Below are 13,594 nucleotides of genomic sequence, written 5' to 3'. Positions count from 1 at the left end.
CTGCAACACCACAGACAGAGCTATAGCTATTAAAAGGGTGAGTTCAGCCAAAAATCAACATTCTGTCATATACCTTTCCTTATTTTGTTCCAAATTTGGAATTGGTTCCTTTTGTCCTCACATCCCCATGGCCATTGAGGATTGTATGCCTTAAACCCCAAAAGCACCATACAAGTGGTTAGAATGATTTTTCTCTGTTTGAGATTCTGGGTGAGGAACAGACCGAAATTAAAGTCATTATTCAATGGATATCTTCCCCTCTAGTAAGCTGTGAACCACTGTGACCAAATCATTCAGAGTCGGTGAATTATTCAGACTGTTTATCAGTAAATCAATCATTTTATTCAAAACATGAGCAACTTACATTTTCTCTCTTTAGTCACACAAAACTATCCTACATGGTACTTTCAAGATGCCTTTGCAAACTTCTTGAAGCTTAATGCATTTCTTTTTCTTTTCTTTGTCTTTTTTTTTTTTGCAGTAGGGATGTGTGCAACGACTAATTTCATTATCGTTTAAAATGGATATTCTGCAACAGACCAGTTTAGATGGTCTGTATACGCTAGAGATCCATTGAGTATGAACTAATATGGACTTGGACAACTTAAAAAAAAATTGTTCCCATTTCTAATTTTGGTAACACTTTATTTTACGACCCGCAAACAACTGTGTAAGTACACCTAAATTACGGTGTTTCTGTAGTTATAGTGCACTTCCGTGTAAGTATAAGGGAACAATGTTAAGTTTGGGGTAATAAAGGGGTAACAAGCACCACTTTAATTTACAGCCCTCAGGAGTTACACTTACCCTGTAACTACACAGAACAAGGGGGTAACAAACGCTATGTAGCAATACGAAACAACACTATTTGCACTGTAATTACAGAGAAAGGTATTAATTACACAGTATATTTGCCCTGACATTTAAGTGTCATTGCAATTCAATGGGATAAGGTAAGTACTAATTACCACATGGTACAGTCAATTAAAATCATAGCAGAAACAAATTATTTTGATTTTTCTAGCAATCTAGTAAGAAAAGGCAATATGTCAAAATGTCAAAATTACCCTGAACATATTTTGCCAGAAATGTGATACATTGTATAAACAGACATACAATTTTTTTTTTTCATGGAATATATTAACAGAATAGGTACCTGATGTTATTTTTTTAACTAATTAAATAATTTGCTTGTATATCTGCTTGTTGCCCCTTTTTTACCCCAAACCTATACCTATATATATATATATATATATATATATATATATATATACTATGTACATACAATCTATGTATCCCATGGATGAACTAGCCTACCCCTTTAAAAAAAATCACCTCCAGAGTTGCCAAGTTGTTAATAAAACAAAATGAACACTTCTTTTTCTCAGCTAAGACTGAAAATATTTCTCATATATTGAAGGAAAAAGCATTCTGTCAAAGCCTTCATGTTTCACTGGCTTCAGGCCCAGCGGCGGTTTTCAGTGTCAGCCGTAATGTAATTCCAGTCCCACTGTAAAGCGCATGGCCGTTGGAGGGGCGGGTGGTCTTCAGACTACTCAAGCGAGGGGACAAATTGACTGAGGTTTTGTGGTTCATAATCCACTTGCATAATTTAAAAGCCTGAACAAGGATGGCCATAAGGCAGAGTATGGATGTATTCAAATGCAGCCATACAGGGCCTCTGGGAAATTCTTGCAAAGTGTACAGTATACTTTCCAGAGCCTGAATCTGCTTAATTGACTTTCCTCTAAAAATTGGTTGGGGTTTCTAAAAAAAACAAAAATGCTTCAAAATAATATAATAACACAAACAATGTCAATATTCAATGTGCGTTTGACTTTTAAATTTTAAAGAAGGACTACAGCACCATATTAAATGTAATTCCTCTAAAATAGTTGAAAAGTGCATGAAGGGACAAACAATTGATCTGCTGCATTAAAATATACTGTATGCAGGATTTAATAGTTTACTGGTTACTATTATTTATATAATTTATATATAGGTATATATTGTACCTTTATTACATTATATATAAAGGTATACATTTGTACATATTTAATATATAATGTTTTTAACAGACACACACATATATGTATATTATTACATTTTCACATCATATATATAGGCTATATATATATATTTTTTTTCTTTTTATTATTTATATATACACACACACACACACACACATATAATATATATATATATATATATATATATATATATAAATGGACAAATTGATTAATCCAGGTGTGTCTGACCTCCTGAGTAGTCACGGCAACAATAATCAGACACACCTGAATTAATCAAGTTTGCCCAATAATGGCAGACAGGAAAACAAGGAGCTGGCTGAAGTTCAGGAAGTAGTGCAGCTGTGCATAAAGCCCATTGGAAATGATTCAAGCTTTGTGACATGGTGCATTATCCTGCTAGAAGTAGCCATCAGGGGATGGGTGGCCATAAAGGGATGGACATGGTCAGAAACAATGCTCATGTAGGCCTTGGCATTTAAACAATGCCCAATTGGCACTGAGAGGCCTAAAGTGAGCCAAAAAAACATCCCCCACACCAATACACCACCACCACCAGCCTGCACAGTGGTAACAAGGCATGATGGGTCCATGTTCTCATTCTGTCAAATTCTGACTCTACCATCTGAATGTCTCAACAGAAATCGAAACTCATCAGACCTGGGAACATTTTTCCAGTCTTTAACGGTCCAATTTTGGTGAGCTCTTGGAAATTGTAGCCTCTTATTCCTATTTGTAGTGGAGATGAGTGGTGCCCGGTGGTATCTGTCCCCCCATTCCCAAACACAAAACACATGATTGACCCAAAGATCTTGGTTTAGCTCACACAAATTTCACAATTCTCACACACTGTTCAGATGTTTTAGTTCAGAAAACCTTTAATAGAATTAGATTTAGCATTATGACATATTTCAATAAATATTGTGTTATATACAGATATAGCAGAAATGGTACATTCCGTTTTTCTTCAAATTGCTCACATTTCTGTACAAGCCAAAAATATCTGCCATTTAATTCTATTCATGCACAAAAATTCCATGTTTTAGTATTGGAACATAAAAAATAAGAATTCGCTGTTCTTTTCACTGCTTGGAAGTGCACTCGGAGAATGACAAGAAGCAAATGAAGAGATGCACTTTGTGCCAATCCACAATAGAAGCAAATAAACCCTTTAAATTAAGGCCATACCAACTTGTGCAAAAATAAAAATTTTACCCACAGTTTTGCGTACATAAGTTACATATGATGGCCATGCCAATCATCACTCAGAGATCACCACTTCCTGGGCAGTTGTGATCGAATAAAGGTGGCATTAAATCAAAACAGGACAAAATCAATAAAATAAATGATAAACACACACACACACAAAAGAAACATGCCTCAAAGTAAGATTCAGAAATCATCAGGACATTAAATCGATATTTTCATGATTATTAAGCCAAATAACAAATCGTATTTGCATATAGCACATATTTCACATCACATTGTCCTTGTGTTCCCGAGCCAGCACTATTTGTCACAACTCGTCATGTGTATTGCGTGTGTGAGGGCCCGGGGCGTCACCGCTGTCATTTACACACGGGACAGTCCAGCAACATCGTCAATAGCCTTAAGCAGGGTTCATCAAGAAACAAATCGGTCATTAACAGCAACGTGAAGCTGAACGTATTTCTACAAATGTTCTTTTTCTAAATGTGTTTTTGACTACATATTTGCGTTTCCCATTTCAAGAATGAGCACATCGAGTGTATAAAGCAACTTCATGACTTTCCGCACTGTACACTGTGATGTATATCGTACATCGTGTGCCTCGCACAGGACTCGCCGGAAGAATGACTATTTGAAACAACGATGATTTATATTGTTTGTAATGTTACAGATCCAGTCGTGAACACTCCTTTCAGCACAATTCATCATGTGTGAACATTCAAATGATGTGTGAAATGTGTTCTTGCTACATTGTGCTGCATGTGGATAGCGTTTCACATTACAATGTTCTCGAGTAGAACTCAGCTTCTGCTTAACGTATCATACAGCGAGGTCTAATATATAGTGTAACCCAGTGTCTTCACCAGTGAGGTATAAACCAGTTTTCAGATCACACATTTGAGCACTTTGTCACAAGCCGATTCATTTGAGGGAGAAGATTTGATGTTAAGAATCAAAAATAGCCCTTCAAATTTGCCATGATGCCTGGTCATTTAAAGAAATGAAACCAAATAAATGGAATAAAACATCAATTAAAATGTGCCATCAATTACCTATGAACTTAGCTTCACTCTCAACCAAAAATATATATATACGTACATCAAAACATCATGATACCATTTGGAGTCTCTTGGTAATATTATTCTGTCACAAAATGTCTGACTAGTCGCAGTGTATAAAGATATATGCTTGTAGGTTTTCTTGAAGAAATGTTTGAAAAACTGAATAAATTACAAATGTTACAGGTCTTACAAAATTGGTCAATGTCAAACAGGACGAAATGGAGACGACGAAAAATTGGTCAAACTTCAGTTTGAAAACCGGAAAGGCAAATTGACTACAGAGTAACAAAACTGCTCTTTGGTTTTAAACAAACGAAAAGTAGATATATTTATATATGTCACGCATGGCAAAATCTTGCATATCCTACACAGGGCTTCTATCACACAGTCTGGACACATGCTCACTTTGTATAATGGTGTTTCTCTTCAGTTCGGTAGTCAAACAAAACATTACAAAAGTGAAAAATGACATTTATATCATCTGCACCACACACAAAAAAGCCTCGCCATGCATAGACAGCAAATGAGCATGACTGGAAGAGAAAATTGAACACGTACGAAATAGCATTTTTTGGGGCCTTCGGAATAAAACGGCCATATTCAACATGATGAACACTGAAAATAATTGCATATAGGATTATTGCATAGAGAAGCCAGATGAAGATGCATCCTAAATTTTACAAACTAAACCTTTGTGCACTTTTTTATTCTGTTGCACAATGCAGAGTTTATACATATAGGTTTGAAAAAAAAAGAAAAAAAAAAAGGAAAAAACACTAATATACATTTGGTTGGAAATATAGATCTACTAGTATCATGGCACTGGCTGTACTGCTAAACCAAGCTTATAAAAATAACACTGTTGTGATAGTATGAGATATGAAAGATCGCTTTGCTTTTCTTTCTGTCCGTTTCTGACATACTCTGAGATGGTCAAAACGATGGCAAAACAAAAGAATGCGTCTAGATATATCTAATAAATTATTAGTATTTCCCCCCTCTCAACCCGTATCATTAATATATCAAATGGTGAACACATAAATAAATAAATGAAATTGTCTTTTTTTTTTTGGGTCGACCTAAAAGATGACGTTTGGCACATGATCAGAACACAACCTGATGTTTAAAAATAATAATACAAAAATAAAAAGATTTAAATGAGCACAGATAGAGGAACACATTGACCACAGCTCGAATAAATATATATATTTTTTTTTCACTGGCACTCATCAAGATCCATTAATAATCGACATCAGAATGAAACATCCAGGACACATGTACTGTACCAAAACAAATCTCGGTCTCAGTGACGTTTTCATCGTATAATCGTGGAAGCCCCAAACTGCCTCGAGACACCAACAAAAAAAAAAAAAAGTCGAATTTTCAATCACTTTCTTATGGAAGTATTATCATTTAAATACATGATATATTACAGCAGTACTTTTTCTCCATATTCTCGCAATGCAGTGCGTCTTCAAGTTGCAAAAAAAGTTGTACAAGTTTTCCTCTTGGATTTCCAGTCATCAGTTCAGAAGTTCTTAAGTTGAATATTTACTTTTAGTCATTTTCATTTTTTTTTTAGTAAATATATTGCCACATTCATATATCATGCATTTTACTGCATTGCTATTGCACAGGTCCGGATTATTCAGGAGGACAGGAGAGAAAGAGACGAAAAAAAAAAAAAAAAAAAGAGGAATAAATACCTCTGCCAGGGACTCGTCATCACCGGAAGCGAGTGAGAGCACTGCAGTGAGAGAAAGGCGGGCACGGTGGGACGTGGGGAGGGGCGTAGAGACGGGTGTATTCGGATCTCTTTACTGCGTTATTTACTTCATATTGTGAACATCCTCGCTGCGGATGATCTTGTAAATGATCCAGTAGAAAATGTTAAAAATGAGGAAGACCAGCGGAAAGGCCACACGCGACACTGTGTCGATCCGTTTGGCGCGGCTGATGAAGAGCTTGCGCATCTCCTCTACGGTCTTCTCAGGGGGGTTGGTGGAGGTGGGTGCGTTGTTGTTGTTGCCCTTGATGGCCATGCCATCTTTGCCCTGGAGACACGCCGGACCCATGCCATAGGCGGAGAAGCTGAATCTCCCGTCTCCCGCCTCGTCCTCCTGCAATACAGCACAGGTGTTGATCGGTCAAGAAACACGTCATTCACACGCTTCACCTTAAACAATGCGCTTTTATTAAACCGGTTTCACACAGAGATTCCGGGAAATACATTGATAATGTGTCCCGGGATCGTTTGATTTTGATTGCTGGAATCATCCTGGTAAAGACACGTAACATCAGGATGATGAAAACAAACTTTCTTATTAGTTACTGTGCAATGTGATAATCTTCATTTAAACCCCCTGGTCAAATAGTGGTACGATAACTATACCATTGCGAAGACACGTCCGTCATCATTATGACACACCCCTTGGTCCTGACTTTTGTTCACTTTTGTTGGGACTGATCCCAGCAATACTCTAAAAATTTACTCTACGCTAAAATCCGGGTAGCCATAAGTTATAGAAACTATGAAAGGTTTCTCCGGTGCGAAAACCCCTATTGTTACTAGGTCCCCATCCTGGAACATGTTTGCGTTCACACAGAAGACACTCTAGCAATTCTATGGCAGTTTTCTGGGATAAAAAGATATAAAAAGATTCTGCGTGAAAGGGGCTTGAGGGATTTTAATTCTCTGATCGTCTACTACTAGTACTCAATCTCATTCAAGGAAATCTTGATTGCACAGTCAGCACTGTATGATATGAGTATGCTCAATGCTAAAGACTTGAAACAGGTCACATTATGCATGTGTCCAATCACGGAGACTGACACCGCAAATAAAAACGTTAACCCAGGGTTCAGGAATGTACCGTATGAAATTTATGAATACCCAGGATAAATTGTTAACCCTAAAGTATGAGCAGAGTGAAATGGGAAGGAAGATGGATTCTGTTTACCAGGGTTTACAATGACCCAGAGTTAACTGGGTTCAAGCCCTTTCCAAATCTGTATCTTTTCTGTAACAAAAGTTTTGGTCTGAAGTCGGGTGACCGCTATGATTTTCAGAAAAGGAATTTTTAGAAAAAACGGTTTAATTAACAGTCACGTCCTACTAGCAGGACGACTGGCACTCTTTATTTATTGCCTTTTTCCATATTACATATTTTAGTAATCATCATAGATTAGGAATCATCGAACTCAAAATTCATCCTATGAAAACCGTTTTGAAATTGGACGATCGAGAGGCGAGCAAGATCTTTAAGCGAGCAGCTTCAAACTTTGTTCTCTTGTCCTCCGCATCACACCACACTATAACGCTGTATAAAAATAAATAAATAAAAACTTGTGAGCAGTTGTAGTTCACCAAGGACTGGACTTTATTCTGTTATGTGGTTTATTTTGATAGGTGAACTGTCTTTGTAGTGTTAAGAGGAGAGCTAAAAGGGAGATATTATTATTTTTTTTTTTTTTTGCCCCTCCGCTCCGTCTGCATGTTCTTAAAGAGAAACACAGTCTTTTCACCTGGCCATTATAAATCGCTATTTTTCTGCACTAAACTAGTGAATTTTCCCAAGATATATTCAGAGATGATGAACAAGATGTTATAGAATAATAATTTAATAAAAACCCAATTTTGACCAAAAAAAACTGACATTCAATCTATATTTAGACCTTACGGAAAACGTACCAGCGCGACATCCAGCGGGTTTTCCCAGATGGCATCACATATAATGCCAGTGGACAACAACCCAAGAGTTAACGTAAAAAATAAATAAATAAATAAATAAATAAATTAAAAAAACACAATCATTACGGTTTATCCACATGATAAATCAATATTTAGTGAAGCAAAACAATAGGTGTAAGAAAAATACTAATATTCAAACATATTTAAACTATAAACCATTGCTTTCGGACAATTATCATACGTGGGTTCATGAGAACATTGTGAAGCGCTATACGTTGTGATCCGTGACATACAGTGAGGAAAATAAGTATTTGAAGACCCTGCTATTTTGCAATTTCTCCCACTTAGAAATCATGGAGAGGTCTGAAATTGTCATCATAGGTGCAAGTCCACTGTGAGAGACATAATCTAAAAAAAGAAAAAACTATCCAGAAATCACAATATATGATTTTTTTTAACTATTTATTTGTAGGATACAGCTGCAAATACGTATGTGAACACCTGTCTATCAGCTAGAATTCTGACCCTCAAAGACCTGTTAGTCTGCCTTTAAAATGTCCACCTCCACTCCATTTATTATCCTAAATTAGATGCACCTGTTTGAGGTCGTTAGCTGCATAATGACACCTGTCCACCCCATACAATCACTAATAAGGTCTTCAAAAAGAAAATCATATACATAAATGAGAGAACTTTAATTTTTTGCTGGAATATCCCTTTAAGTCCTCAAGGTGGATTACACGTTTTTATGAGTATTAACTATTGACGTGTCAGCTAAATTCCATAGGGCGCTGTCAGAGGTCACAATATTTCACGTTTCACTTAATGGACTGACCTTGCCTTGCTCCCCACCTACACACGCTCTTATTTGAGATTCAGCAGATGGACTTGATCTTACACGTTAATGAAAACAGTCCCCAAAATAACCCCCTCGGTTAATTACATTTCGGCGCGGGGGTAGATATTTCACCATGATTGTGCCTGCTTAAACACAAACCGCAGAGGCGAAATGGGATCATTATGTTCGTAATGCATGTTTTCAATTTGCAGGTGCAAACATCTAGCGCAGGGAAACATCAGCTTTTAGTGAAAGATCAGCCATTTTCTACACAGGACTCCATTTTTAGACACGTTGTCCTCCTTCTGTCCTTGTCTTTCAGCCATCCCATTTATAACTGTTAATGTGTGCAGGGGTAAATGGAAGATCACACTAGGATGTGAGTGTGTGTGAGGGGGTGATGTTATTCCATTGCCCCTTTGTTTTTGTATACGACGCTGTCTTTGATGCCAGCGTGCTACGACCTTTCCTTGTCCTTCAGTTGCACTGGCTCGCCATTTGTAAGTATTACGGATGCTCGGCTTTATTTCTGCTGCCATATGATTAATGTGGTGGCTCCGAGACGTGACGTGGAGCTGTAAAGAGGAGCCGGGCTGCAGCACCGCTGCGTCCTGCGTCACTTTCCCTCCCGGCCCGGGCCCTGCCAGATTCATTACCCTCCCTTCCTAATTAAACCTCCGCCATTACTGCATTAGGCGTGCCAGCTGCGTTCCCAGTCCAACAGTTAGAAGGGAGGGAAAAAAACAAAACAATAAGCACAACCCTAACCAAGGTTTTTATTTAACACCGTGGCTAGACTAACAAATAAACGGACGTCACCAGAGCAAAATATTCCGTTACAGTATACCTGTAGTAGTAATGATTTTATGAATTTCTCATACTGAGAAAAAAGAAAGCATCAGAAACACAATTATAATGTACAATCTTTTATGGTGTCTTGTGATTCAGCCTCAATTATCGCCCCTCAAAAAATCTACACCGCTTTACAACTATAGGACAGGAAGAGCTAAATAAAACTTATCATTGCATCTAAACCAACAACATGTTGTTTATTAGATCCAAAACCCACTAAACTACTGAAAGAAACCGTGGAAGAGCCTCTTGATATTATTAACTCGTCTTTATTTTTAGGTCATGGTCCAAGAATATTCAGGCTGGCAGTAATAAAACCTCTCATTAAGAAACTGCAATTAGATCCAAATAACCTAGCAAATTACAGACCCATTTCAAATCTTCCATTTATGTCTAAAATAAAAGAAAATTTGTGTCCGCTCAATTGTGCTCTTTCTTGCAAGAAAACGATATCTATGAAAGATTTCAGGCAGGATTCAGACCGAATCATATTAAAGAAACTGCGCTAGTTAAAATTACAAAAGATTTACTTTTAGCTTCTGACCAAGGCTGCATTTTAATACTATTTCTACTCGATCTTAGTTCTGCGTTCGACACTATAGATCATAAAATACTCTTGGATCAACTACAAAACTACACTGGTGTTCAGAGGCATTAATCTGGTTTAGATCGTACTTATCAGACCGTTGCAATGTTGTCTGTTTAAATGGGGAAAAATCGAAGATAACTTCAGTAGACTATGGAGTACCGCAAGGATCGATGTTAGACCCTCTGCTATTCTCAATATACAGTATATGCTGCCACTTGGTAATATTATAAGAAAACATGGAATTAATTTCCACTGTTATGCTGATGACACTCAATTGTATATTTCATCACGACCAGATAAAACACTAACTCATATAAATTGACAGAGTGTCTTAAAGATATAAAATTCTGGATGACATATGTCATCCAGAATTTTATATCTTTAAGACACTCTGTCAATTTCCTGCTATTAAATTCAGATAAAACGGAGATGTTACTTATTGGTAAAAAAAAACTACCCACAAAACCTCTTACAATACAACTTTAATTTAGAAGGATGTCCTGTTACTTTATCCACTACAGTAAAAGACCTGGGTGTTATACTTGACCACAACTTGTCTTTCGAAAATCATATTTCATATGTTAACATCAATTTTATCATCTCTATCTCTTCACTGGTTACCTATTAAGTTCCGTATCAATTACAAAATATCACTACTGACCTATAAAGCTCTAAATGGTCTAGCTCCTGTGTATTTAATGGACCATCTATCGCCCTACAATCCATTGCATTCTTTAAGATCACTAAATTTGAGGCTTTTGGTCATTCCTAGGATATCTAAGTCCATTAAAGGAGGGAGGAGGGCGTTCTCACATTTAGCTCCTAAACTCTGGAATAGCCTACGCTATCTCACGACCAATTCATACGAATTCGTACGAGTGATTAAAAAGTGGCTAATTCGTACTAATTCATACGACCTCACTCGTACGAATTCATATGATTTGTCCAAACCTACGTGATGGGTAGGTTTTGGGGGCGGGGTCAGGGGTAGGTCATTCGTACGAATTCATACAAATTGGCCAATTCGTAAAATATGTACGATTTAGCAAAAATCATACTAATTCGTACGAGTGAGGTCGTAATTAGCCACCTCGTAAAATTCCTACGAATTCTCGTGAGATCGGGTTGGAATAGCCTTCCTGATATTGTTCGAGGCTCAGACTCGCCGTGCCAGTTTAAAACTAGATTAAAGACGCGTCTCTTTAGTCAAGCATTCACATAATGCTTACCCTTTTATACCACTGTTGAATCAGATCGAATGCATTAATATTATGATAGCTATGCTAATTATTTCCCATTTGCTTTTCTGCTGTTATTGGGACGCCGAGGTAAATAGTGTTCGTCAGCTCCAGTTTGTATCCAGCCTCTCACGGAGACTTCAGATGCCCCAACACCTGCGATGAGACGACTAAACGCTTGTGAAGAGACGACTCAACACCGGCGATATGTTATGCCCTAAATTAGTACATGATTAACTAACTGTATTTTTTCTATGTACATTTCTGAAATGCACTTTCTGTAAAGCTGCTTTGAAACAATATGTATCGTGAAAAACGCTATACAAAAAATTTGAATTGAATTGCATTGAATTGAATTAAACCTCCAAGTGCAATATCACCACCGAACGTCAGAATGCTGATCACGGCAGCGTTTGCAAATCAGGTGTGTGGTGTCCGCCACTCTATACAGGACCTCTCAGCTCCTTCATCAATCAAAGCCCGTAGATGTGACTGATGATTTGGATGTCTTTTATTGGGACGTTGTGATAAACGACAGAAACCGAAACGGCTGTAAAGTAGCAGCCTCATGCTTTTATCGTATATATCTATATACATTTAAATTATTTTGCATGAGATGTCTGGGATGGGGACGATTTTATAAAAAAGCATATATTAAAGTGAAAGTCACCTCTATCATGCACGTTGAGGCGGGGACTCATTTATCCTACATTTATCTGTGTAGCCCATTACAATGCATTGCATTTACATGCATCTGTTGTTTTATCACCTATGGGTGACTTGGAATGAATATTTTACGAGCTGCATATGAAACAGATTCAGGCATTATGCTGATGTGCCCAATGCTTATGACTCTTGAATGAATACATGTTTACAAAAATGTGATTTTTCTCCAATAAACATCTGCGCCCATAAAAATGCTCGGAATTCAAATGAGAAGCCGACAAATTTGTTTGGTGTACTTCATGCGAGCATATTATGCCTTTCAGGTTTCCCTAATGGCCAAAATAATTTGCAACCCTGTTTTGGGACAGCCACTGACATCAGCTGCATAGATCCAACCACATCTAGCTTTCATTTATAGTCTACCTTAATTTTTTTTTCTTCAAAATGCATTACAGTTGCATCATTTTTGTTTGGTCCTAGAGCTTAATTTCTGCGATAATCCAAATACCAATGTAAAAATGGGAACTGAAATGGAAAATGAAACTCATATCCATACCGGCTGGGACGGATTGGCATGGAATGGAACAGTTAAGCAACGAGAACAGTTGGGAAAATGGCTTACGTAAAGGTGTTCTGAGTGTTTTTTAGCAAGTCCCTATAAAGTTCCTAGGGTCTTATAAGTTGGTGGTTGCTTACTGACTCAAGTCAAAATAACTTATCCAAATGTCTATTTGGTCCCTACATGCATCTCAGATCTCTCCTTCAAAGTAACCTAATTATTTATATAATTTCATCAAATCTCACATGATTTGAGTTATTATCATTCATGTTTGCAGAACAAGCGGTTCAAGACACGCTACGCTGAAGTGGTTAGAGATTCGTTATACCAAGAATCCCTATTACTATATGAACACCACTAATAAACCATGACACAAGCTTGTGTCCTGCTAACTGTGCATTAATCCACTTTTACATGACTTCAATCGATATTTAATGTTTATTAATTTATTATTTTATTCGTAGGAGGCTGGATGTGCAGTCAGGTATACAAAGTTGCCCTGGTCAGCGGACATTATTCAAAAATATTTGACTGCTGATTCAAATTGACTCACAAATCAGTATCAAGTATCCACAAGAGTTGCGTATAAGCAACAACAAAAGACTGCAGTACTTTTCAGCACACTAACAGTCCAATGCCAAGTCCACTCAACACCTCTGGCTCTGTTAAAACACTGCACTTTAATTCAGGCTGCACCAAACCAAATCAAATGACACCAATCCGCCTCACTCCAGCACCTTTGCCACAACTAACTCAAGATGGCCAGGAAGAGTGTGACAGTGACTTGCTTATCTCCTCATGCTTATTTGCATAGACAATCCCCACTCGTATGAACGGCATCTGCAGCGCTCAGACTTCCCTACG

The 13,594-nt window shown here is 37.4% G+C and overlaps 1 protein-coding gene across 2 annotated transcripts in view; it reads right to left on the bottom strand.

The window, feature by feature from the left end:
* Positions 1-2,879: 2,879 nt before the first annotated feature.
* Positions 2,880-13,594, bottom strand: part of glra1 (glycine receptor, alpha 1) — a 59,223-nt gene continuing 48,508 nt past the window's right edge. For both annotated transcript variants that reach the window (XM_039680377.2, XM_039680378.2), the window contains one exon: positions 2,880-6,417. In XM_039680377.2, coding sequence (XP_039536311.1) covers positions 6,127-6,417 — 291 coding nt within the window. In that variant the 3' untranslated portion in view covers positions 2,880-6,126. The remainder of the gene's footprint in view (positions 6,418-13,594) is intronic.

This window comes from Pimephales promelas, chromosome 9, assembly GCF_988280905.1.
Source record: "Pimephales promelas chromosome 9, fPimPro1.hap1.1, whole genome shotgun sequence".
NCBI lineage: Eukaryota > Metazoa > Chordata > Actinopteri > Cypriniformes > Leuciscidae > Pimephales > Pimephales promelas.
The sequence above is the reverse complement of the archived record's forward strand: the minus strand, read 5'-3'. Positions and strand labels throughout refer to the sequence as shown.